The sequence below is a fragment of the Brachyistius frenatus genome, unplaced genomic scaffold (genome assembly GCF_029030835.1).
Source record: "Brachyistius frenatus isolate BFR_SWC_R1_liver_20210118 unplaced genomic scaffold, ASM2903083v1 Contig_96, whole genome shotgun sequence".
Taxonomy (NCBI): Eukaryota; Metazoa; Chordata; class Actinopteri; family Embiotocidae; genus Brachyistius; species Brachyistius frenatus.
Window position 1 is genome coordinate 1 of NW_027210695.1, and position 27,130 is coordinate 27,130.

At 39.2% G+C, this 27,130-nt stretch overlaps 3 protein-coding genes across 4 annotated transcripts; 1 reads left to right on the plus strand and 2 right to left on the minus strand.

Moving 5' to 3' along the window:
• Positions 1 to 1,051: 1,051 nt before the first annotated feature.
• LOC138628162 (adenosine deaminase 2-A-like) lies at positions 1,052 to 2,320 on the plus strand (the record flags this gene model as incomplete). The annotated part of the gene is made up of 5 exons (XM_069711024.1): positions 1,052 to 1,142; positions 1,344 to 1,452; positions 1,535 to 1,692; positions 1,779 to 1,981; positions 2,152 to 2,320. Coding segments are annotated over 5 exons (649 nt in total), but the record flags the coding sequence as incomplete, so codon positions are not given.
• A 289-nt stretch (positions 2,321 to 2,609) lies between these two features.
• Positions 2,610 to 8,213, minus strand: LOC138628173 (probable polypeptide N-acetylgalactosaminyltransferase 8). Its single transcript, XM_069711048.1, is given in 12 exon segments — positions 2,610 to 2,927; positions 3,020 to 3,187; positions 3,265 to 3,360; positions 3,595 to 3,732; positions 3,879 to 3,964; positions 3,967 to 4,054; positions 4,839 to 4,953; positions 5,371 to 5,568; positions 5,679 to 5,862; positions 6,682 to 6,848; positions 7,216 to 7,456; positions 8,042 to 8,213. Coding segments are annotated over 12 exon segments (1,788 nt in total). The 3' UTR covers positions 2,610 to 2,792.
• Positions 8,214 to 9,021: 808 nt separating this feature from the next.
• rad51ap1 (RAD51 associated protein 1) lies at positions 9,022 to 11,928 on the minus strand. Of its 2 annotated transcripts, none has more exons than XM_069711053.1 (9): positions 11,629 to 11,928; positions 11,477 to 11,523; positions 11,184 to 11,319; positions 10,488 to 10,594; positions 10,312 to 10,401; positions 10,024 to 10,152; positions 9,765 to 9,950; positions 9,531 to 9,668; positions 9,022 to 9,420 (listed from the first exon to the last, which is right to left on the minus strand). In XM_069711053.1, the coding sequence occupies exons 1-9, from the start codon at positions 11,643 to 11,645 to the stop codon at positions 9,293 to 9,295; spliced, it is 978 nt and encodes a 325-aa protein (XP_069567154.1). In that variant the 5' UTR covers positions 11,646 to 11,928; the 3' UTR covers positions 9,022 to 9,292. The 2 variants fall into 2 exon arrangements, with proteins under 2 accessions (XP_069567154.1, XP_069567153.1); XM_069711052.1 differs by having other exon boundaries at positions 9,531 to 9,671.
• Positions 11,929 to 27,130: the final 15,202 nt, after the last annotated feature.

The window sequence follows — 27,130 nt, forward strand, 5'->3', positions numbered from 1 at the left end:
ATATGATCAAAAAGTCATACTATAGCATGTCGTCTAAAATATGATCAAAAAAGTCATACTATAGCATGTCTTCTAAAATATGATCAAAAAGTCATACTATAGCATGTCTTCTAAAATATGACCAAAAAGTCATACTATAGCATGTCGTCTAAAATATGATCAAAAAGTCATACTATAGCATGTCGTCTAAAATATGATCAAAAAAGTCATACTATAGCATGTCTTCTAAAATATGACCAAAAAGTCATACTATAGCATGTCGTCTAAAATATGATCAAAAAGTCATACTATAGCATGTCGTCTAAAATATGATCAAAAAAGTCATACTATAGCATGTCGTCTAAAATATGATCAAAAAGTCATACTATAGCATGTCTTCTAAAATATGACCAAAAAGTCATACTATAGCATGTCTTCTAAAATATGACCAAAAAGTCATACTATAGCATGTCGTCTAAAATATGATCAAAAAGTCATACTATAGCATGTCGTCTAAAATATGACCAAAAAGTCATACTATAGCATGTCTTCTAAAATATGACCAAAAAGTCATACTATAGCATGTCTTCTAAAATATGACCAAAAAGTCATACTATAGCATGTCGTCTAAAATATGATAAAAAAAAAGTCATACTATAGCATGTCGTCTAAAATATGATCAAAAAGTCATACTATAGCATGTCGTCTAAAATATGATCAAAAAGTCATACTATAGCATGTCGTCTAAAATATGATAAAAAAAAGTCATACTATAGCATGTCGTCTAAAATATGAAAAAAAAAGTCATACTATAGCATGTCGTCTAAAATATGAAAAAAAGTCATACTATAGCATGTCGTCTAAAATATGATAAAAAAAATTCATACTATAGCGTGTCGTCTAAAAGTCATACTATAGCATGTCGTCCAAAATATGGTCAACATATTAATATTATATAATTATATTTCGATGTATTGTTACATTTGCGGTTATCCTCTTTTTTAAAATTCTGTCTGTATTAGTCAAATAAAGTATTTATAAATAAAGTATTGTTGTCTGGTGCTTTCTGCAGGGCTCTCAGTCTATTTGCGGTCAAAGCGGCAGTAAAAGAGGCCATTCAGCTGCAGAAGGATTTCCCCGATGTTGTTGCAGGATTCGACATGGTACGTGGTTCCCACTGTCTGGAGGTTGTTATCCACATTTTAAAGACACTCAGGACTAACATGGAGGTGCAATTTAAAGTCACCAATTAACCTGTGATTGATTGATAACCTTTCCCAGGGTGTACCCCACCCCTTGCCAAACCTAAAAGTTATAAGCAGGTATAACTAATGGATGAGCTAAAAAAAAAATATGGTCTGCAGGTTGGCAGGGAGAACAGTGGGAGGACTCTTTGGTACTTCAGAGATGCGCTTTCCTTGCCGGCTGAACTGGGTGTCACGTTGCCATACTTCTTTCACGCAGGGGAGACAGGTGGGTGACTGAAAAGCTTGAAATACATGATTACAACGGATCACTTTTCGAAAGTTCACATCGTCTTTGCTTATGTTTGCAGATGATGAAGGCACCGATGTAGATCAAAATATTCTTGATGCCCTACTGTTCAACACAACGCGCATTGGGCACGGCTATGCTTTGGCACACCATCCACTTGCCAAAGAGCTTTCCAGGAAAAGAAACGTGGCTGTGGAGTTGTGTCCAGTCTCAAACCAGGTTTGATGACCTATTGTAATTGCGACAGTAGAAAAGAAAAGTACATACCTGTCTTTACATGTGTTCGTTCGACCTCCGATCTGCAGGTGCTCAAGCTGGTATCAGATCTCAGGAACCACCCTGCAGCTGTGCTGATGTCTGAGGGCCACCCGATGGTGATTAGCTCTGATGACCCATCTCTGTTTGGCACCACAGGTCTCTCCTTCGACTTTTATCAGGCCTTTGTGGGCATCGGAGGGCTGAAAGCAAACCTCGGCACTCTGAAAGAATTGGCTGTGAACTCGATTAGGTCAGCATCAGTTGATTTTAATTCCGTCAAGGTATAAACGCTATTAAACTTGGATGTTTTTGTCCATGTTTAAACACGTAGAATGAAGCTTTTCTACGTTATTGCAACCTTTTTAAACAGTATTGCAATGCCATGAATTCGTTCTCATTAAATGTTTCTTCTCATTGCAGGTACAGCTCGCTGCCAGCCCATCTAAAGGATACAGGCCATGTCATGTGGCAGAGCAAATGGGACGCCTTCATCTCTGACAATTCATAACAGCAAAACCACAAATAGTTTTGTTTAACTTGATGGATTTTTGTAATATCACCAAACATCTATGGGCAATTAGAAGCTTTTATTTAATTTTATTTTGGACACGTGGTCTCGTCTAAGGATGTACAGCATCTTAAAACTCTATGTTTTTGCAATATTTGTATTTTCCTGACACAAGCACAAAAAAAAAATCTACAATAAACGTACTGGTGAGAAAAGTGATTCGCAAGTCATTCAGTTAGACTTTAGTTTGATACAACAGTCTTCACAGTCACCCACAGCCAATCTATTGTTGTTATAACACAAAACTGTCGCTAGCAAAGGACATTTCTATATTCAAAACCATAAAACAAAGTTATGACTCATTGGCAAAGTGACATTTGTCAAAAATGTGCAATCTAAAAATAACGAATGAAGTAAAAATAAAAAAAAGATCTCTTTATCTCGATGATCCAGTTCACAACTCTGCCGGTGCACCGTGTGACTCTTGCTAATCCACGTCTTTCAAGAGGTGCAGTTCTGCACTCATGTCCTCACAGACCTGCCCACCAGACTTTCAGTGGTCTTTGATGAGATGTTGTATCTTCCAGCTCTGACCACTGCACTGCTGGACAAGAAGTTGGAAAAGGCCACCTCCATCTCTCACAACTTCCAGACATCTCTTTGTTTCTCGATTCTGGATAGGTCCTGCCTGAGAATAAAACACAAGTTAATTTTCTATCTTTTTTTTTCCTCCAGACAGACCTTTTACATTTATATATTTTTTTTAAATGAAATATCTACCTGCTTAAAATCCCATAGCATGGGGAACTTCTTCTGCTTGGCCATTTCGCACTCGTAAATTTTTGGGTAGACTCCAGTGCCGGGATCCACCACACAGCGGTTGCTTTTGTACTTGTGAAACTTGATTCCACCGATGTGGAGTTGGCCGTCAGTGCGATAATAACATTTCTGCACCACAGAACAAGAATTACGCGCAAACAAAGAAAATCACAGTCTGGTAGCAAGCAATGAATCTCTGCACAAACCTGAGATGAGTAGCGGTGGCACGAGTATATGATGGGTGTGTTCAAAGTTTTTGAGCCTTGATCAAGACAGAGATCCATCTTAATATTGTTTATCAGCTGCAAGCAGAAGAAATACAAGTGAAGAAAACATTTTAATCCACTTGCTACTCTAAGATATCCTATGATTAACTTCTATGAGAGTCTTCAAAGAGAATCAATTTGAAAGTAAAAAAATTGGATTCAATATATTTAATTAAACTTAAAACTTTCCCAAATTTGATAGTAACAGTTGCAGATTCGTTCTCCCACATACAGTCAGATATAATATTGTTTTACAATTGTTTTACTTACAGTTCCATACCCGAGCAGGTTTACCAGGGGGTGCAGCATGGGGTAAACATTATCTAGATACCACTGAAAGGGCTTACAATTTAGACTCTCTCTTAGCTTCTTCCTCTCTGACACATCCCCAAAGTCTATCCCGTGATTCTGTCAGAAAAATAAGGCCACAAAGATTTTGGGAAAAGTCAGAGCAACTCAAGTGTTTGTGCACTCTCCAGAGCACTCACTGATAAAACCAAGTCAGGGTATCTGGATGAAAAAAGTTGTAACTCATGTGACTAATGGCCTCCTACCTCTAGGGAAATGTCCCAGGCTACGTTGACATTGTATTTATATTCATCCAGCCACACCGCCGCCACCCTCAGTGCATCATGCCTGTCAGGTCTGGGAGGTAGGGCTTCCATGCTCGTTCAATGTGAGCAATTTTAGAGCAAGGTATAACTTCTATGCTGCCACCACACAGCCACACCTGCCAAAACACAACAGACATATATTCAAAAAGCAGATCTGAAAGGGCACGTGACTCACTCACTATTTACAATATGAACAAATTAACTCTGAACGAGGACACATGCTGTACTGAGTACAGTCTTTTCGGACAGGACGTCCAAAGCAACATGCACTCAAAGATATATTGCCAAATTCTACATTCTTTAGCATATCCCGGCATGCATTTCCCAAAGGGTAATCAAACATCCTGAATATATCAGCAGCAAGAACAGTTACACTTTGGCATTTGAGATCATCCAGCTTGTTTGTGTTTTTGATTATTAAAAAACAAAACAAAAAAACAACAAAATAAACTCAACTTAAGCTCAGAGCCTTTGGCCATGCAAGCTTCTCTGTGAGGCTGGACTTGGACACTGTGGCTTCTTTGGGACAATGACAATACTAGCATGCTGATGCAAAGCAGGTGTTGTTCACTATGATCACCATTTTAGTTTAATGTGTTAGCATGGGAATATCATTAGTTTTGAAGGTTAATAAAACAAAGTGTTACACAAATTAAGGTTTTGACCTGATGATGGTGTGGAGACCATTAACATCTGTAAAATGTAATGGCAACCATGACACGGGGTTGGTGAAAAACTGGTAGAGCAATAGACTGATTGACGCAGCATTCCCTAAGGCTATGCTGCTAGTGTAGCTAAAAACTACAGCGTACTTGATAAAGCATCTTCAGTCCAAGTTCAAGAAGTCAGACTTAATGTTCGATTTATTTGGGCGATTGTTAAACAACTTGAGAATCCTACCCGGATGCCGAGCTCCACATTTTCACCTCCATATATTTTCATTCCACCATCAAGGCTTCCAATTTCTCCAAAGAACTTGCGATCAGCTACAAGTATCCCCATGATGGAGGGGCTCCTGGGGACAAAGGAAACAACACCGCATACCAAATGGGAAGTAAATGTGTGTGTTGTGAATGTCACAACAATGTTTAATTTTTTTTTTAATTAAAACATTTGAAAATTAAACAATAGACAGTATCTTATTGTTCCATCAATAGTTTTCAATATTTATAGCTTAAATAGATCTTTTTCAGTGTGTTCAGTACCAAAAACAAAATTCTATATCTTTGTAAATGTAAATTATTTTCATGGCGTATGTTTATAGAATTGTTTGACATTTTGGAAATTAAGCTGTTTCTAATTTTTCTAGGGAGTTAGATAAGATCAGTACTACACTCACTGAGCTCTCGAGAAACAGAGCATATTTCCCAAATTGTCAAACTATTCCTTGAAGGGTAAAAGTGTGTTTTGTTGTGATTTGGGTGACTCTTACTTGCCAGGCAGTGATTCATCCTTCAAGGCGTACCACTCGGGGCTAAAGTTTTCGTACCGGCACCACAGAGTCCAGTCAAAGCCATGGGCTGCAGATGTGTAGGAAGTCACTGTCAAGTCATCAAAACCGATTTTGTCAAAAACTGGCGACAATATCACGGTGCGGTCCTCTTTAATCCGAGCTAACAACGGCTCTGCCCTGGACACAGATGAACAGAAACAAAAAGAAGTGACAAAATGTTTATCGCTGGAGTAAAAAACAACTAACGTGAGCTGTGATGACTCAGATCACTCAACATTTAAACCAACCATTGTACATGGACTTCGATGTGAGCATCCAAAATAGCCACCACGTCCCCTACAGCCGTCTTCCATCCCGACAGTCTAGCCTGGGTGAGGCCGAGCTGCTCAGAGTGCCGCACTTTCTTCACCAGGCCTGGACGCTCCTTGTTGATGAAGGTGATGTATTCGTCCATTTTCTCCATTAAATTCTCTGCAGAGAAGACAGATTAACTGTTTTACTAATCTGAACTGTGTACTCAGTCTAGTTATACCGCCACAGTTGGAACCAGGTGGCCACATGCATCAAGCACCTAACCAATATCTCACTGATGAATCACAAAATAACCAAAATTAAAGGATTCACATAAAATGCACAAATTCTACTTAACGAAATATCAAACTGTTCCTTTAAAAGGGCAAACAAACCTTATGATATTTATTCTTTTAACCGGATTATTTCTCGGCATATATTTACATTAAATTTACACATTTCACTCCGTGTAATATTACATTTCAGCTCCGACCCAGATTAAAGCAAACAAGCCATTCCTGTTGGGGCCACATTGCTGCAAGTCAATTTGTTTAATGGTACTTGCCAATAGAAACTCATAGGTATATTCCTACAATTGTTCAGTAAAATATCACAAAGGCAACAAACTGCAGCATCACTGTCGTATTTATCTATTGGAACACATCGTTTCTTGAATGGAAAACTTGAAAAAAAGGACCTACATAAAGAAGCAGTGCTCCTGTCACTCTTTTTTTTATATCTTGTCAACAAAAATAATCTCTAAAGAAGCTTATCAAAGTGAAGTCTGTGAACTATCAAGAATCATAGGACAGTTGTTTCTGCTTCCATTTTTTTTTAATGCAGTGAGCTCCACAACTTGATGCAAATGTCTCGAAACATAAATTTGTCACTGGATGCAAAAGAGAAAATATATGTTGTCATTTTCCATCACCTCATACATCTAAAAGGTCATCTACCACAGCCTGACGGGAGATAATCTGTGGAGGCAGGTCTACATACTGTTGCTGCTGTGATCGTCCACCAGTATGATGTCCTGCAGCAGCCGAGCCGGTGTTTTGTCGATGACGCTGCGGACGGCCCTTTTGATGACGGAAAGAGCTTCATCCAGGTAGATTAACACAACACTGAGGGTGAGCAGATCCTCTGGATACCTTTTCTCAGTACACCTGTGAGCAAAAATGTAGCACGCGTAAAAACATCGTATTCATGCCAAAATGACAATGAAATTGTTGATTTTACACTCACTGAACGGAGTAAAATAGAAATTATTTTATGTGCCAAAAATATCCGTCTGTTTTGTTGTCAAATATAAAAGTTTCTAAATAATATTGCCCCAAAATTAATTCACATAATATAGATTATCCATGTAAAAGAATACAAATTGATGCATTTTAAATGCATAAAAAGTAAAAACATTTGTGTATGATGTGGGTTTCACACCGAACAGATATCACAAGCAGTTCGTTGTGACATCACCTGAACCAGGTGTGATTTTTAGCAGCAGTTCCTGCAGGAGCAGGAAGTTTCACTCACCTGGGGGGCCTGGTGTCTGGGATCTCTCTGTTGAGGGGCAGCCTGTCACTGAGGAAGGCGTTGTAGCCGTATCTCCGAAATAACCTCTCCGCCTCCCTCTGATCCTCCTCTGACAGATGATCCCCCCACTTTCTGAACAGAGCAGAGTCCGGGTGCACTTTCCTCACCACCATCTTCTCCTTCTGCACCTCTGCTCCCGTCTCGGCCACCGGCTCCCTCCTTTCCTTTTTCATCAAACTGACTGTGGACAAAAGAGACCAGATAGCGTTTGTTTTAACCTCCTCATTGGTCTGCTCTCTGTAAAAAGAGGGACGGACGGCTGACAGATGACCCTCCCTGAGTCGTAAAGATACAGAAGCTCCCGTTTGTTTAAACTTTAATTATTACGATGATTAATTATGATGCTGAAATTTTCCAGTCAAGAGGCCAAAAATATTTAACTTTCTTGCCTCGCTTCTTATCTTCGTGTTTTGGATTGTTGGTCACATAATAACCTGAAATCTAAAGATGCCACAGTGGTCTCTGGGAAATTATAATTTTCTTCTAAATTTACACATTTTATTGAGGCAAGCTGAGTATGTAAGAAAATCACCAGAATAATTGCTAATAAAATCATTTTTAGGGGCAGATATTCCATATAACCAGTTTTTCTAAATTGATTTTCACGTAAAGCAGATCAATTAAATGTTTAAATGTGTTCCAAAAAACAGTCTATATGTCTAAAAGAAGCAAATTTATATATTTTGAACTGCAGACCATCAAATCAGACTGTATTTACTAAATTCTAAATGTAGACTTTATGCAGAAGTAGCTGACTTTAACTCACGCAGCCGGTTGATGTCTGCTTCTATCTTGTCCATCCTCACGGTGTTGTTGTGGTGGGCCTTCTGGAGCCTCTTCGAATGGGTGTGCACCTCCCTCTTAATGGAGCCGAGTTGCAACAAGGCCAAAGCCACGACAAAGGCCGCAAGTGACCCTTTAAACCAGCGGGATCTCATCCTGCTGCTGGTGATGCGGGTTGTTCTGTCTCAAACTGAAAGAGAACGTTTTACTTTCTGGTCTATTTCAGGTGAACTCTTATCTTAGTGAATCTATTCTCTGGCTCCACACCTGTATTTACATACCGTTATAATTGACGTGAAATGTAGGATGTTTGTTTTTCACTCTGATGTTCGGCTCCGCGATGCCAGATATCAGGAGCCAATACAAACAGGGTCAACAAATATTTGAAACTGTTCAGATAAACTGAACACAGAACAGCAAAGAAACAGATACTAAAAGTCTAAAGTTCACTGTTCCCATTTTTTGTATTACCATATGTTTATACAGTTTAAAAATGTTATACATTAAATTATGTTTTCGTTTTTATAAACATTAAGAGAAGAATTTATTTGTATGCTTTAATTCACTTTTACTCTTAATGTAACTAAGTACCTTCACTGACAGTTCTTTCTTCTCATATCACTTTATATTCTTACTCCACATTTCAGAGGTAAATATTGTCATTTTTACTTTAGTGACAGTTTTAGTTCCTAAATAATTTTGTTTTATAAAAAAATGAAAAACAGACCTTTTAAAACATTATGCCTTGTTAAAGATTAATCCACCTAAATGTATTAACAAATATATATGAAGTATTTGTATGTACAAATAGAGCTGTACAAAAATAAACTTCTACATTTTATTTTAGACGTATGTACACAATATACAATGTTTTCATACAAGTGTAAAAAGGAAAATATTATCTTTTGAATGGTAGTAAGATGATATAAGTAAGATTTAAAAAAAAAAAAAAAAGGGGGGGAGAATTCACTCTATCAAATTCTGTTTTTTTTTTTTTGTATCTGAGATGTGAACTCACAAAAGGAGGAAAATGACTGCAGTGACGAGGTTGAAATGTAACAAACACCTTCACTTAACAAAGAGAACTGATCATTTGTGGGGAAGAGAAATCCTGCTGGAAGTCATTTCATATGTTTCGTAGTCCGTGAATATTTACTGCTTAAAAATGAAAAACAGACAGCAAGACTTGGCCCTCAGTGACGCAGACTGTCGCACTGACAGGGCAAGAGTTCAGTCAGTGAGTTGGAACACTGGGGTGAAGCGGTTTGACCCGAACAAGACGGGATAGTCCGAGTCGCAGACCCTGACCTGGAGACTTCACTGCTGGACTCTGGGACGACGTGGGACTTTTTCCAATTTGAGCTGGAAAGAATAACAGTAATACAGTGCGTTTTGGAGTTACTGGAACACACTCCATCTGTCTCTAAAAGTCCATATTAAAGTATCAGTGCTGTGGTTTACTCATACTGCACCTGGTGGGATCCACTTGGCCACTCTGCCCCCTGGTGGGCTCAGAGAGACTGCAGGCTTCGAAGTGAAAACTGGGGAGGATGAAGCCGGAGTTTTTGGTGCAACTTTGGCTGTTGGAGGACTTCTCATCAGGGTGGAAGCTGCTGCGAGACAAAGTAGTTCTCATAATAATGACCAAGTGGGATTTCAACTGCAGCCAAATGCTGAGTCGTCTATGATGAACCTCAGGAACGTACCTGCTGCCTGTGATTTAAACTTTGATGGTTTGGATGGTTGCTTTTCTTTTTTAGAAGCCGGAGTCGGTTTGTTTTTGTCATTCTTGGTGACTTTCTCCTTCTTCTTAGTCTTGTTGGCTTTCCTTACTATAAACTCCTCATCTTCGCTCTCATCTGGTTCACTGAAATCTTCATCGCTCTCCGATTCTGGAAAGGCATTATTGTTATTTTAATGACACAAAACCAACGTTGTCTTTTGGAGCGATGAAAAAGTGATTACCTGGTGTGAGTTTGGGTTGATAGTCCTCATCTTCATCCTTTTGTCTTTGCTCCTCAGTGGCTTTAGAGGCAGCCTTTCTTTGTGCGGATGAGGCAGGTGACCCTTTCTCTGATGTGATTTTGTCAAGACCTGAAGAAAACCAAACATTCAGACAGCTGCAGGAAAAGAAATCATACTAATTCCATCCTTATCAAGCAGGATTATATTCAAACAAATATATTTGTCATGTGTGAGGACATGATATGTGCAGTAAAATATCTACAGTGGATAAAAATAGAGGAACTTTACCCATGATTGCACCATTCACACTGCAGTTGGACAGGTGCAAAGATGTTGGATCTGTGTTTTCATCTCCTGGGAGTTGAACTCTGATATCACCTGAATAAATTTAAGAAGAAATGAAGGTGACAGATTTTCAACTGTAAACAACCTGATCTGCATTTTACAGGCCACAGCATACATACCTTTACTGGTGGGAGACTGGTCCTTTAATCCATCTGCATTATTGAGCTGCGAAAGTGTGATGGCGGCTTCAAGATCTCTTTCATACACTTTTCCATCCAGAGGTTGTCTGCGAAAATGAATTAATGTTGACAAGATTCAAGCCTTGTTGTATAAACAATGTCCTGTCCTGTGAGAGATTTTCAACTTTTAGTTTACTCGTCAAACACCTTAAATATGTATTATATATAAATAAATAAATTATCCTTGGAACAACACCGAACTTGTAGGTGACCTGAAAACAAAGAGAAGCTCACATCTTGCTTATCGGCTTATTTTGAAGTCCTGTTTTAAGTTGATTGACAGGTTATGGGATCAGCATGACGTCATTATAATAGAAATGTTCCTGATGCCGTCTTTTGAATGGCGTGACCTAAAACTAATTGTATTTCCTTGAAGGTTAAAAGAAGGTCACTCTTCCCTGAGTTTACACAGAGCAAAAAACACTTCCCACTTTGAACTGTTTTTTTTCCTATCATCATTTTTTGCTATGTTACCTTATAGACTGGTGTTTTGTCTATTATACATTTCATATGCTACGAAAGTACAACAAACAGATTAGGTTTTTTTTGTGTGTGCGCAATAAAGTTTAAATTGTTTTCTCTCAGTCTGAGCTGGTACACGTCATCATCATTTTAAACGTCTTGTTGTACATCCACCTGCTGCTGTTCTGGCTCGGTGGGGATTGCGAGTTGGTCTCCCGACCGGACGACTTGCTTGATTTCATTTGTTGCTGTTTCGCATCCTCCCGGGCCTTTTTGCTGGGCGGTGCCATCACACAGGCAAAATCTTCATCTGTTAAAATAAATAAATAAATTAAAAAAAAGAGAGGGAGAAACTTGAGATGTGTTCATCTAACTATTTTACATCTTCTGGAAATAAAGTGAGTCTTAAGTAAGAGAACAACACCAATAGGCACAGTAAATTGAGTAGAAGTTAGACTTTAACTCACCATCATCAATGTCTTTGGATTCACAGTAGTTCAAAACCTTTGTCTTCCTGTGTGTCAACAACAACAACAAAAATAAAATGACGTGTTCGCATTAATGGAGTCATCAGGTCAACTGGGAGCATGAATTTGGATTAACACAAGTATTCACTCACCTTGATGGTCGGTCCATAGCTTGTGAAATTAAAGAGATGATGACGATTTGTTTTTGTTTTTTAATTCAGTCACCAATAACAAACATTAACGTCGCCTTAGCTGTGACGTCAACGCTAATGTCTGCCAGGAGGAGCCGCGAAACTATCCGAGCTTAACTTTGTCGACAGCTTGAAGTCTAACACACACACGCCGGTTGTAACAAGACAGAGAAATGTGTTTGTTGTAGTTGACAAACACGTTAAAAAAAAAAAAATACCGAATTAACGCAACTTCACGGACCGAGTAGCGCGATGAAGCTCGTCTGCTCTGCTTTCAACCAGCCCGCCTGAACCAATGAGGAAGTGACGTTTGTTGACCAGGTATGACGAAAGCCGGAACAATCCGACGAAAACAAAAACAAAAAAATATCTAGAAAAGATATATCGCTTGTGTAGTAATGTACTCGATACTAAAAAAAAAAAACGTCAATTTAATCAAATGATTCCAATTTATTTTTTTTCAAACGTGAAACAACAAAAACAAAAAAAAAGTGTCGAATCTGCTTTTGTCAAATAGGTTGGTGCTAGATTGGATCAGCTGGACGGATGCCCCGCTGTGATTGGTTGTTACGTTCTTAAAGGTTCCTCTTATAGTATCACGATATATTAACTATTTCAGTGCGTTTTATTCCAGAAAACAGTTTTCAGGAGGGTTTTCTGATCAATCGTGAATATCTTTCTTTTAATCTAACATGTTTCACAATAAAAAAAAATAAAAAAGGGCTTTCTAACTGCTGAAACGCCAGTTTTGTTGTTGTTGTTGTTGTTGTTGTTGTTTGAAACCCATACAGGAAGTGTTGGCGTTTTTGTAATGCTGTAACTTTAACAAAGTAAACGGTAGTGGATCAAAATGAGGCTTGAGTTTATGTCTTGAATCAATCAGGACACCTCAAATGTCAATATGACAACTCTGACCATTCATTTGTTTGTATCTGGATCTGGATTGTTTTGACTCTTCAAGCATATATAAAAAAAAAAATGGAAATGAATTTTAACCAGATCAAGAGAACTTTCCGGTGCGCTCCAGCAGCACTCCACCTCTGAAGATTACCTTTGATTACACAAATCAAACTAAAATCACCCTTCGAGACTACAGCATTTATTTCAGTAAACACTGATGATGAGGACAACATATGTTACCTGCCACCTGCTGTCATTGTGCTTTCTCTTCTTCAGAGTAAACATTTCCACTTGCCAGTAAAAAAAAAAAAGGGACATTTTGAGACACTGCATGCCCACGAGAGTTTAGAGTAGTTATTCATCCCACATGCTGCCAGATCTAAGTTTGCCCAAACTCACATGTAGGTGTGTGGAGGGGATGGGATTAAAAAAAAAAATAAACATCACTAACTTATAAATTAAAGTAAATAGGTAAACAAGATTATCTCCAAAAATCTCTCCAAACATATAAACATGCTTGTAGATATATTTCTTCTAAAAAAGTCAAATGTATTTTTCTTTTTTCAAACTGAGTCAAAAATATTTGTGTACAGTACTTCCAAATATATATCACCTGTCACCTGTGATGGATATGTTTAAAATAAAATCCAGAAATGTGTTAAAACTCTCTCTCTCTCTCTCTCTCTGGACAGTTTTTTTTTTTTTTTTTCCAGATTTGATTGTGACATTGCGCAAAGCCATCATCGTATTTATGAATTCTTTAAATAGAACAACAAAAGTGATCAAATAATGAAAACTGACTGCTGCGGGTCGCGAGTCCAGCAGATGGCAGTATAATCCTGACGCTTGAGGGGCCCCCGGATCGCAGAGGTACGCAGCCTGACCGGCTGATTGACATGAACCTGACATGTCCTCAGCCGCCCAGCCGCCCACACGACGGGCGGAAGCAATCACGGCTCCCTCTGAAGTGCAGCAGAAGAGAGATCGCTCCGCTTTTACTGGACTTCTGAGAGAGCTGCAGGGTTGTCATTTTCCAGCGTGTGAGTGGGTGGCTGTCGGCTGCGGTTTGTCACGCAGTGGACCTGGGATGCTGATGGTCCGTGTCTTCGGGAGGAAGACGTGCAGCCGTGGGGCCAAAGGGCCCTGCGGTCACGCATTCCTCAACTCCTCCAGCGCTGCCTACAGCCGTGACTAAAATATCAGATCCAGTCACTGCGGTCACAACATCACGCTTCCATTCACACATATAGATGTTTTTTTTTTTTTATTCTGTATCTGTGACGACAGCTGCGGTAAATAGGTGACTTTTAACACCGCCCGGTCAATCATTACATTACAGCCCCATTCTCCACATGTGCATCTCTTTTTTAACAACATCTGTTAGGTCCAGATTTATGTCCCTGCCGTGGAAAAATTGCTACGCCTCCACTCGGGACACTATATGTTCCCCGATCACGTGACCTCTGGCGGGGAACAGTGTGTAATATACATATTGCTGACAAAACTAAAAGCAGAAATGCCCTCTTACATTACGACTCTGGTAAATGTTATGTTTTCAAATTTGTCCTGAGTTAAAATTATGGAGGTTTGTGATGTTACGTATCCCTAAATATCTAACTAAACGTGCATATTGTACATTTGGTTTACATAGCTGCAATTACAATAATGGAGTACAATCCTCCATGAATAAATCTTAAAGCAGCTATTGTATTTTATTTACTTTGAATTGCTAAAGTGCCAAGGCTGTTATTGTAACTTCAGTCAGCAAAATACTTTTAATTCTGTTCGGTCCATAATGCCATTTTTTTTTTTTTTTAAATGTCTTTTCTAAACATACCATTAAACCCCATCCTGATTTTAACTAAGGTTTTTACTTGATATCATTTTCTTACAGTACCTGAATTAATTGGTTGGGTTTTTTTGGACAAAGTTGATTAAATAGATTAAAAAAAAACTTATTCATGCTAACTTTTTTGTTGGTTGGTCAGTTTGGCCCAGACTCACAGATCTCAACAACTATTGGATGGACAGACATTCAGTTTGTATTGATGTATTTGTATTCATGTCCCTGTCTGGATGAACTATGACCTCTTGATGCCTGAACTTTGTTATTTGCTTTAACAATTTGCATTTATAGCATATATATATATATATATATATATATATATAAAATCCTGATATACACATTTTGTTTTTGGTCACATGTTGTAGCTAAAACAGAAGCTGATTTTCATCAGACAAACCACTAAACCTGCCTGTTTCGTTAAAGTACCTGAGCTCGGAGGGCATCGAACCTCTGGTTAAATTATGCAGCAGCCGAAACGTCTTTTGTTTCCTTAAAAGCCTCGATCACATTTTGTATTTTTTGTTATGATCTGCTGATTGTTATTGTTGTCATGTAGTAGTAGTAAACATATGACATGTCGGTGACAGCACAGACAGCCATTACAGGTGGACATGTAAAACTCTAAAAGTCCAGGAAGTATGAGGCCAGGCTCTTCTTTCTAGAACTTCCTTACGCCAAACATTTATTTAGCCTGGTCAGATCTAATTTTTAAACAGTATAAACTTGTCACAAGTTGTGATATTTAACAAACCCGTTATGGTTTTTTTTTTTCTATCTGTGGCACCAGCAGGCGGTATTACCAGGCTATTTTGAAGTGAGACATGCAGTTGGCCTGGTTGGCAGTCGTGAGGTCATCAGTGGTCTTAATTTGAGCTTGTTAGTTGGAAGTGGTCAGCAGGCAGTTTTCCCCCTCAACCACTGATGTGAATGCCATCATTATGCACTGTATAGCATCTGTGAGTGGTAGTTTGTGTGAGGCTCTCTCAGTCCAGCGACGATGCCCCTGTATGGTTGTTCCGCAGGCGGAGACTGCAATGTTGTTATTTACATGCCACGCAGGGCAAAGGGGAAAATAAACTGCTTCTTTACTATTGACATATTTTAGGAAAAATGCAAAAGGTTGTCATGTCCTGCGTGAATAAGAAGTAAGACTGCTGCCAATGTAATAAAAGTACAAGAGAGGTGATTTGTTCCTACTCGTCAGAAACTGTGTTTCTATGTTGGAAGCTGGAAGAATTTTTAGTTCTCCATAGAGACAAAATGCTCCGTCAAACAGAAAATTAATTGTAAGGGGGCACCTGCGATTTACAAGCCTCAAACTAAATATGTCTAGATGAGGCTTTTAGTGTTTCGGATATCCGGCGGTGAAGTTGTGTCAGCGTGGTGCTGTTATTGTATCCTAGAAATGGCCTCGCATCAGATGCCTTCAGACATGGGGCAGCGGCAATCACAGCGCAGCCACAGCAGCCACGACTTCAGCCGGAGAACCAGAGTGGGCAGAGAGATCTGTCAATCAGTGGCTTCCGGAGTTTGTTGTCTTAGACTTCGTCTTCTTAAGTGCATGCTTTGGGAGAGTTTTTTTTTTTTTTTTGGAGTACACATGCAGCAGCCACAAAGCTAATTGTAAGGGAGATGAGAGACCGCAGAGGAACAATCATGAAGAGATTTTAGGAAGTGTGGGCAGAACAAATTTTTAGTTGAGAAGGGATTTTATGAAAGACATGTCACAACCCAAAGTAATACAAAATGTATTTCAGGTCTGAATTTAATTTTCGCAGTTAATTGTGGTTGCTGAAGGCATTATAGTGTCGGTCTGTCAGGTTTAAATTAAAAGTAGCCTATATTAAAACAGTAATTCCCAACCTTCCTGGCTTGTGACCCTCATCACAATTTCTGGCTTTATATTGCGTTCATGTAATTTAGGAAGGATGGTAGAGATGGAAAAGATTTCAGTGTTAATGACTTCCTGTCAAGTCATTTCATGACTTTTGTGATGGTCATGTGAGAATCAAAATACCGTGCATTCACAGTGTAAGACAACATCCACTACATTTGGATTTATATTAGTGACTATATAACACTGTAGTTGTTGTAATTACTAAGTGAAGTGTTTTCAGGCTGTTTTGAGTGTTGTTTTTTTTAAACAATTCCTGGTTGTAATTTTGACTTGGATGCCAATAGAAACAAGTTGGAAACTTGTAATTACAAAAAAAAAAAAACTCCAATATGACATGAATGCACACTGTATGGCTTTTGTGAATTTGTCTGATTTTAAAGATTTTTAGAGCTCTAAAATGGTGAAATTATCCAGAAGTTGCATCATGGGTACTGCAGGCCAGCTTCTTTTTTTTTTTAAATCTATCTTACGATAGACCGTTGATAACAATGCCAAATCACTGGAGGAATCTTTCGGTCATCTGGTGACTTCCTGATTTTTCTTGGGACCTATTTTATCCCAGTTTGAGAATCCCTTGGCAAGTAACAGCTTAACTGAATAAGAGTACTCCAGTAGGGGAGCAAAAGACAAATAAAAAACCACATTTTTACAAATTCTTATTTGCATAATCATCATGTCAAGACTTTGCTGCTGGTGTTTTGGGGCAGCGTTATCGACAATATCAGGTCCTGGATAAGGAACATTTGGGTGTTGACAAGACAGTAGGGATATAAACAGCATCAAAGGGCCGGCAATAATTCAACGCTGCCAGTTTTACACCGTGACACCATTCAAAATAGCATCTGTAACGCGGCATTGTTTCCTGCACTCCAGCATGGCACTTGAAGGGCACCCAGGGAGCAGTCTCATTAGGGTGACCTTTGAACAGGCGGGTCACTGGCAAGAGGATACAAGCACATGAGATCTCTGTGACTTGTGTCTCATCATGCCAAGGAGGCAGCACTCTCACTGTTGCCTCATTTGTTAATAGATCGGCTACTTCAGATTCTCTGTTGTGCATTTCCAACAAAGTGCAGTGCACACGCCGGTCTTTAAAAGCTAATAAGTGTCCGCATACATCTGACAGCAGCAGGCTCCCAGTGCACTTGAGAGTGACTTTAGTTTCCCTACAGGGAGTAATTCTGGCCAAGAAACATTTGTCAGTTTGTAAAAAAAAAAAAAAAAAATTGTCACAACTTTTCAGAGTAAGATTATTAAGGAGTGATGAGTGGGTTGCCTAAAGTGGAGGTGAAGAATCTCGCTATAAATGGTAGCTGTCCTGACAACCTGCTTTTTTTTAAATTTGATATTCCTCTGAGATATACTACCTGCAATGCAGGGGATGACACAGATTTCTCTACTATGTTTAGCCGAGCACTTGTACAGCACATTAAACATCTTCTGAAGCTAATATGCTTTTATAAACACTCACTGAGTCAAGATTTGTGCTGGCATCCTATGCAGGGAATTCATATTCCAAACAACACTTCTCACGAGTTTTGTTCAAAGTAAAGTGTCATTGATTTTATTCAAACCACTTGCCAGCTTCTCAATGCTGCAATGCAGTGAGTTATCATCCCTCAGACAGTGACAGGATGTCCTAACACCTGTGCGACACCAGAGGGCGATGTCCTCATGTGGGCTGAGGCGAAGCAGGAGCACTTTTCCACACTGAAAAAGGAAACTTGTAACCGGTTTCACGGCTCTTCTCCAGTACATTTTTTTGTTATTAGGCAGGTGTCTGAACGTTGCTCCAGGTTTACTTGCACACAAAATTCACTACAGTCAGTGATCTACAAATTACCACTAAAATAAAGAGTATAATATCTACTTCTAGAAGATAACGAAATGTACTAGAAAAATATGAATAATGTTAAAGACGCAATGTATGACACTCTTGTCATTCCACACCTGCCCACCAGCTGTCACTGTTGAGTTTTCCACCTCATGTCATCACCTGACTAATTCATTGGCTCACACAGCTGCTCCTTTTTCTCAATCAGCTATCAGTCGCTCTCTGTCAGGTTATCTGTGGTGCCTTGTTGCTTCAGTGTTTCAGCCTTCATTCTGTTCTGGCTGCTGCTACCAGTTCTGGTGCCTTTCGATTGGCAGCCTCTGTTGCTGTAATCTACAAATTGGTGGCAATTACAAGTTTGTTTTATTAAAACATGTTCAGGAAGGAGGTGGCTCTTCAGTATATATACTGTACATATAAAAATGGACGTAGTCTCCAGGTCTAAATAAAGGGCAGTACTACTAAGGGCCACCAGAGGCTGGTTCCAAAAAAAAAAAACTCTGGCTCCAATAGACTCCCATTCAAGTCAATATAGCTTTACACAAGATGTCATGGTGCTATTCGTTAAATTCTCTCCTTCTGATCAGTATTCTGGTAGTTTTTCTGAGAATAATTCTAGCATTGATAAGATATCAGGACTCAAACACAGGTATGTATGGGGCTGTGCACGGTTTGATTGACATGGCTGGGGTGCACTCAGGTTTCCAGCCAGAGTCACCACTTCCTCCCCTCCAGCTCGTCCAAATATGGTCACTTCTGGCTCCAAAAAAACATGGCCAAAATACCAACTTGAGGGTTTAAAATGGCAGTTTCCATAGTAATGGGTGACTTAGCAGTGGGTTGGCGCTTGATCTCAAGTCAAAACTGCTGACTGGTTTAAGGAAGTCCACTGGTTGAAAATAAAATGAAACAAACTCATTGTAGCTCTCATTTTTTGGCACCCAACTGAATTTCAGTACAGCAAAAGTGCACCTGTTTCCTCTTGTGGTACTTGTGAACTTTGCTTCAAAGTGTCACTTGAGGTTTTCCACAGTGTCTCAAAATGTGTAATAAAGAGAACTGTTGTGGGTAAAACAGCTCTCCACTGATTCTTCTGGATCTTTCTTGAATGTCATTTGTTGTTAGTCGCTCTCCAGGACAGGCAGCATGCCAGAACCTTTGATCAACTCCTTAGGGGTTTAGGTTTCATCCAGCAGGGTCCGTGACAAAAATAAATGATCTGATCTTTGTTGTGCTGGCAGAGTGACAGCAGCTCTGTCCAGGATGACTCACTCGCTCAGCAGTGGGCCATTCCTGACGCTCTCCTCTACCCATCAGCCAAATTGCCTTGATCCTCTGCTCATTGCCGCCTCTCGCCCACCCTCGCGCTCGCTCCCAGTGGAGCAAGGTGGTCGCATCCTCGGGGCCGGCGGCACGGTTTTCATCCCACAGGGGTGAGAACGTGCAAAGCAGTGAGCAAATGTGCTGAGAGAATTCCTCGCATTCTCCTGCTCGGTCCTGGTGGCCTGGTTTGGTGTTGGGTTCCTGGGAGAGAGGGAAGAGGAGCCGGGGGAATCGGCAGCCGACTCAGCAGCTGACACCTCCTCTGATCTCTATCTCTTCCTACAGCCATAAACCAAACTGTCTGACTTTTCAACATGGCAACCACATAAACAGAGCTTTCCTCGTGGCCTCCACTGAGTCTGCCAGTTTTTGCCTTGAAGGAGCGGTTGGTTATGGTGAGGATGTGGCAATGTACAAATTTTACCCTCATTGTTCCCATCTCTGGTATTTGGACTGGTGCAGAGGAAAAAACAAGCTATATTTGCAGCTTTCCAAAATCTGTTTGGAAAAAAAAAAAAGCTGTCCCATATTGAGTCCAATACTTAATATTGCTGATTCAATTCAATTTTCTTTTCTGTAGATGTTCACAGAAATGTATTTGATATAATGGGGTTTTTTTGGCAGGTGTTATTGCATTACAAGTCTTGGAGCAATGGACTGAAAGTCCAATTATTGGGCATTAAATGACACATAAACCAATACATGCAATATTAAGTGCTCTGTAAAACATAGATCTTGACAGTTTTCTGTACCTCATGCTAAAGATTTGTAAATCAACAGCCCTGCTGAGCTCACACTCTTCAGGGTAACACGCCTCAGATGTAAAGCTTGCAAATCTGTTAGTTCACCGCTGAATAGACTTTTACGCATCTTTCAGCACTCTTGGGATGAGAGCGAGATCACTGAGCTTAACGGGGGATCAATGGTCATGATGTGAGGCAATCTACTGTTCACTATTCAGGGGGCACAAACAGTTTTGGCTGGACCACCACAGCGATCCTGATCCACATTATTTTATTCTTTTGTCATTACCCTGCATTCATGACCATTGGTGAAGGTAGGACGGTAGACCGACCAAGAGCTTAGCCTCACCCTCTTCATCACTATCGTCCGGTACAGCAACCACACTACTACTGCCGCTTCTTCCAGCCTAATGACATGCAGTGTTTCATACACTGACCAACCATATATGAGGTTTTGATTCAGTCTTGGTTTCTTTTCACAAAAGAATGATCATTTTGTTATTTGAATGTTGTAACGTAGTCTCAGTCACAGTAAACCCCAGTTGTATTAAATTTGCTGTTATAAATGACCAAAAATATGAAAATTCTCACATTTGAGAAGCTGGAGACAAACAGTTAATCAATTAATTTAGCAGTTATTGCAGTTTTACAGGAAACAGGTAGAAAATAATTCCAAATATTGGCATAACATACTTTTTGTGAATTATGATTTAATATGGGTTGCTGTGATTTTCCGGGCATGCAGTAATAGTTTCTTCTCTCTGCCTTCTGCTGTCCTGTATTTGCTTACTGTAACTACCTCGGATATTTGGCTGAACACCTTAGTGGTAGTCATCCAAACAATGTGATGACAGATACAGTTGGTCTTTTTTTTGTTTTAAAATCCAGTGTATAGCTCACTGACACAAGCACAAAAATTGCTGTGTCATTGTTTGGGATTTGAAAAGTCACCTCTGCCTTGCTTCTTTTCCCCTTAGTCACTCTACGCCCAATTTAGCAGCAGACACATCTTTCTCTGCAAGGTGCGCAAGCCGTACCCTTGAAAAGATATTTTTACTGGGAACGCTCCCGTCTGACTGGCTTCTCTTTGTCTTTCCTGTACTGTCCAAAGCTTGACAAAATAACAAAGAAAGAATCAGGTTTCTGTCCAGCTATTGCATGTCTTTCACTCACAGTGCATGTCAGTTAGTCAGGTTCCCACTGGATTTGCTGCTTCTTTCCATGTCACGGATTTACAGAGCAACAAAGGAAAAGAGCATAACCCAGTGCAGTTTTTGGCTGTTGAATTATACATTAGCTGTCTCAGCAAAAATCAGAACCCCAAGCTCCTTTCAGGGTGGTACCGTTACTGTTCCACAAGCCCGTGCTCTCTTGGATTGAAATCCAATTGTTTTGAATCGATCATCAGACCGCTGTGCTGCCAACTCAATAATGTAAAGTTTTCTCACTTGGGTAAATGGAGTTATAACGGTTTAATGGTTTAGGGCAGGAGATTGATGAAAGCTATGTCTGAACAGCAGTACATATACTATTTTTTTTTAGCCATGCTCAAAAGCATCCTCTTTGGTTCAGACCTAAGTAAGTCTACAACTATATTATTGATTGCCATGAAATTTGGTGTAGATGCTCATGGTGCCCAGAGGATGGATCTGGATGACAGTGGTAAGCCCCTGATTTGTTTCCGTAGGGCCACCAGCAGGTCAACATTTTAATTTATCCACTGCAATATCTCAACATTCATGTTCCTAATGACTTCAGTGATCCTCTGGCTCGTCCTGCCACCTGTGTAAAATGTCTCCACATTTACTGGATGAATTGCCTTAAAATTTGGTGAAGGCATTCATAATTGCGGATTCACTGACTTTTCATCTAACGTTTCGTCTAACACCATCTTCAGGTTAAAAAAAAAAATGTTGTCCAATATTTTGGTTTATGACTATAATAAAACCTGTACTATGTGAAATTGTAATCCTGTGTCTTTAAGGCCTGCAGCTTTGGTGTGTTGTCACTCCATACGCAGTTGGACTGAGTATTATTGCCCGTCTATGCCAGTGATTCTGATGTCATGCCAGAGAAATCCCCTCTCCATCCCCGGGTCTCCCCAGCTGTTGTTTCAATATCGTCTTTTAAACCCCATGTTAATAAAACGGTGATTGAAAGAGCTTTGCATCCTCCTGTATCCAGTTACTTACACTTTAGTAATATGCACAAAAGCTGTTTGTATAGCTATTTCCTCTGGTCTGGTTTTCTGATTGATGTGTGTGTGTGTGTGTGTGTGTGTGTGTGTGTGTGTGTGTGTGTGTGTGTGTGTGTGTGTGTGTGTGTGTGTGTGTGTGTGTGTGTGTGTGTGTGTGTGTGTGTGTGTGTGTGTGTGTGTGTGTGTGTGTGTGTGTGTGTGTGTGTGTGTGTGCACTAAATAGATCCTATAATTGCAGAAAAGACAGCTGACCTGACAATAGTAAATTGCAGACACTTTTCTCGAGCTTGAGTCTCTAGTTTCTGTGTCGTCTAATGTTTTCAGTCAAGGAGAGTCTATAGAAGAAATCAATTTGCTGTGTTATGTGGGCAAGTTTCCACCTACCTCCCTCTGTCCTCTTGTTGCCCCACTGGGACTCAGTTACACTTTATTTCATTTTTATTGTTTGAGTCTCTTTTGCTCAAAGACAGAGCTGAAACGATTAGTTGATTAAATGACATAACAGGTTATTTGATTATTTTTCATCGCACTCCTTTTGTGGTTCTAGAGGTAGTTTTCAAAACTATAACCAAGATGATGCCATAGTGATGTCAACAACTAATTTTTCTTTATTTTATCTTGGGCTCGAGATTTTTTATTCGAGAACGCTTGTGCATTCTGAAATCGATATAAAATAAATACAAATCTTGAGCCCAAGATAAAATAAAGTAATGTGTAATGATGTGTAATGATTGAAAGATTTGAGAAAATTTGAGCAAAAATGTTATTTGATAATGGCTTTTACAGTATCTCCTGGTTTCCCTTGTCTTGAATTATAATATAATATAATAATATGTTCTGTATATTTTGAACTACACAGAAAGATGTCACCTTGATCTCTAACTTTTGAGGGTCATTTTTTTTTGTACTACTTTCTGATATTTTAGTGACCAAACTTAAAACTATTCAGTAATTAATTAAAGCCCAATCTTTGTCAACTTATACATTGTCTTCTCTCTGTATCACAGCAGACAAATCACATTTGTAAACTTAAAACAAGTTAAGTTAATAAGTCTGCGGTACAGTTTTGTTTAGTTCCGTCAAGAAGTGCGTTTGCTTCTGATTTTTGCATTTTCGGAAGGTGTCATCTCTAAAGAGCAGCCTCAGCGTCACGCCAGTATAACAGTATTAGCTGAATTAATCTCAACAGCTCAGCACAGTCTCATTAACGGTGCCCACTCTCCATTGATTAAAGTTCCACCCTGTCAATAACCCAGTAGTTTTGTCTATTCAGGCTATTGGTTGCCTTGGTTTGCATAGTCATGTGCTTACACAGCAAATGAAGAGCCTGTCTCATTAATTTGCTATACTATGTGCTGTACTCTGTCTGCTCCGCTGGGACTTAAAGGACCTGCTTCTCTCCTTCACTTCTCTCTATCAGTGGTGTTTTAGAGGGATGGTGTCCTGGTTCCAGAACTATCTGTGATTTGTTCAGTGAATTAAGTGGTGGTTATTTGTATTTGAAACTTAAATAACAAAGTGAAACATAATTAATCAACAACAAATCACAAAGGTCCACTAACATTCTGAAAGAAATAAAACATATGGCGCCACTTGGGCTAGGAATTAAGGATTTCGTTTTCCCACAGATTTATCTTGCATATATAGTATATTCTTTTTGACAGGTTTAGATTATTATTATTTTATTGTTACCACTTTAGATCATACAAATGCTATCAGTTAGCGAGCTTTCATGAAATTAATATCCTGGTAACGTGATCGTTTTGTTATTAATTGTACAGCAAATTAAGAATCAGATATTTCCCTCAGAAGTTGGTAGAGACCAAAAGCGAAGCTAAAAGGGACTCACTATTGGATGTGGATGTGTGCCAGAAAGAAAATAAATCAGATAAACTTAAACTGTCATAATATGTCACACAACTTGTTTCCACTTCCCTTGAGGAGGCCTATAAATCAGTTACTGCATGTTGAAGTGCTTGTTCCACAAATGTGCTCCCGTGTTAGATTATACATAATATTAATGGATTGTTATCACTAATTTATTCAGCATTTCAATATATGAGGTTACGGTGGAGATCCGTTTTTTGGGTTCATCTGTAACAGTGTGGAATATTGTAATTTAATAACAATAAATGTGAATTATTTGCCATTTATAGATTAGGCATTTTGTGAGGTGATGTTGACAGCGTAAACTATATATTTAAATATATAAAAATATATATCTGCTATTTATAAAAATAGACTTTTAATGGTTGTCAACATCTGTAAATACAAAACTGTATATATGTGGCCATTTTCCAAGTATCCTAATATTTTGAGTTGTATATAAAATGGTTTGTTTGTTTGTTTGTTTGTTTGTTTGTTTGTTTTTCCATCACTGGTCGTATTCCTATAGCTGTGTTTATCAGTAACATGTCCTCTCCGGTTGCTAAGGTGGGCCTGAGGCTCCCTGACAGCAGAGAGCACCTTAGGGGCCTCAGAGCTCAATGCTCTGTGACGTGCTGGGAATTCCCCCGAGCCTCCGTCTCCCACCAGCACCCTGCAGGACGGGATGTAAACAGGGACGTAAAGGAGGAAGCGTGAACCCCGTGCTCTCAGCCTTAACTGTGTTTTATCCATATTTTAGATCAACACAAAAACACTTTAACCCCAAGCAGTAAACGTTTGATGAGGTTTTTTTTTTTAACACTGTAATTGTATTTCTGCACAGGTACAAGGACCTTTTGATGAATTTTAAGAATTTAAAGACATATTTTATAATATTACATATGTTTTACAGTTCTATACGATATTTATCTGCTTTTACAGCTCATGAGTATTCATATTCATAAATGCATTAACAAACAGCTAAATCTGCTTATAACAGTATGCTATGAACCATTTATTAAATATTTATACATGTAAATTTATAAATATATATATAGCACAGAGGAAACCATGTCAACGTGGTGAAATGGGGTCTTTTAAGGGTAGTAAAGAAAATGTGGCCATTTCTCTAAAATAAAATGATCCTTTTTGCCTGATTATAATCATCAACCGCAAAGATCTCTGTTCACATTTCTATATTTGTTGACCTAAACTTGGTGGGTCAAACTCAACAATGCCATGTATTTGATTCATGCAGCTTATATTTTTATGTTAGGTGCAGGGTGTGTTACTTACAATAATAACGCGCAATATGACCAGGCAGAATATTTGGTTGTGTAAACTTCCTGGACAAACAGCTAAGGAAGTGTCAGACAGTATTGCTACTTGCTCTCCTGTGACTGGCTGTGACTGTTTTTACACCTTCCTTCTAAATAAGGCAGCAGGCTGCCAGGACATATGACCACCGTCCCAATTTGGGCTCTGGACACAGTATCCATCCATCCATCCGATGATTGCTCAACGCCAATGAAAGTCAAACACACACACACACACACACACACACACACACACACACACACACACACACACACACACACACACACACACACACACACACACACACACGCGCGCGCGCGCGCGCGCGCAAACCCTCCCCTCCCTCAGGTCTCCCATGTGAGCAAGTGTTGGGTCAAGTCAACTCAGTCATTTAGAGGAAGAAATGAAAAATAGGTTAGTGTGCCTTCAAAATAAAATCACGAAACATAACGACTTGGAAAGTGACGGGGACTTGCACCTCTAAAATCTTTTCTTGTTAATTCATAGACTGCAATCTGCCTTTTCCATATATTTTGTGACATGAAAATGACATTGGTGAGAGATGGTGCCAGGCCTATAAGGCTGCAAATACACTCGTGAATAATCTGTCCGTTTTTAACATTTTAGCCAAAGAAAAAAAGCATTAAGTTCACATCATATGAATTCATGTTGAAGCCCAAGATGGTCAGCTCTATTTTGAACGAGCATGTACCAGTATGTTGCAATTTTTGTATTTTTTACTTAGTTGAGTAAGACCTAATCAAAAGATAAATCAGAATTGTTCTTGTGATTTCACCTAAATTACAATTCTTTGCTGCACAAACGAAAATTGTATTCAGCTGTTGTGTTTAGTATCCATCCATCCATCTATAACTTGATTTAAATTATGTGCCTAAAAATCAGCACAGGCAACACTGTGCACCTGTATTTCTATTTTTCCTACTTTATTATTCAAGCTAAATTTGTTTGTATTGTGTTACTTTTCATCAAAATGGGTGACAAATCAAAGGCAGAAAAAGGTTAAATGTTTCAGTTAGGTAAAATTGCTTTATAGCTCATACGTTAATCCAAGAGCTTCAGGAATTGAGTGAAGCAGGAGTAAAAATCGACATAAAGTGTAATAGTTACACTGGAGGTATCATACGTCCCAAAAGACATTCCATCATTTGGTGTTTTGATTATTTTGGTGCAAAACATCCCACTTGTATTGATTTGGATTGAGTTTAGTGATTGTAAAGACCATGGCATATATAACTGACATCATTTTCATATTTATGAAACCGCTCGCACTTTATACATACTCAGCTTTTCCTTAAATTTGTATTTTATTTAACTGGGTTTAAATTTTGTAAGATACAAGCTGATGCAGGGACTCAGTGGAGTGTTAGATACTAACTGCTGCATAGTCACCCCGATAAGGCTTTTATTTTGAAATGTGCCATAGGAAATGCTTCTTCTCATTGCATCGTGCTTCGTCTAACGCTGATGTGAAGATGCAGCACCCCCCATCAGTCCTATCAGAACTGCTGCTGCTGCCAGG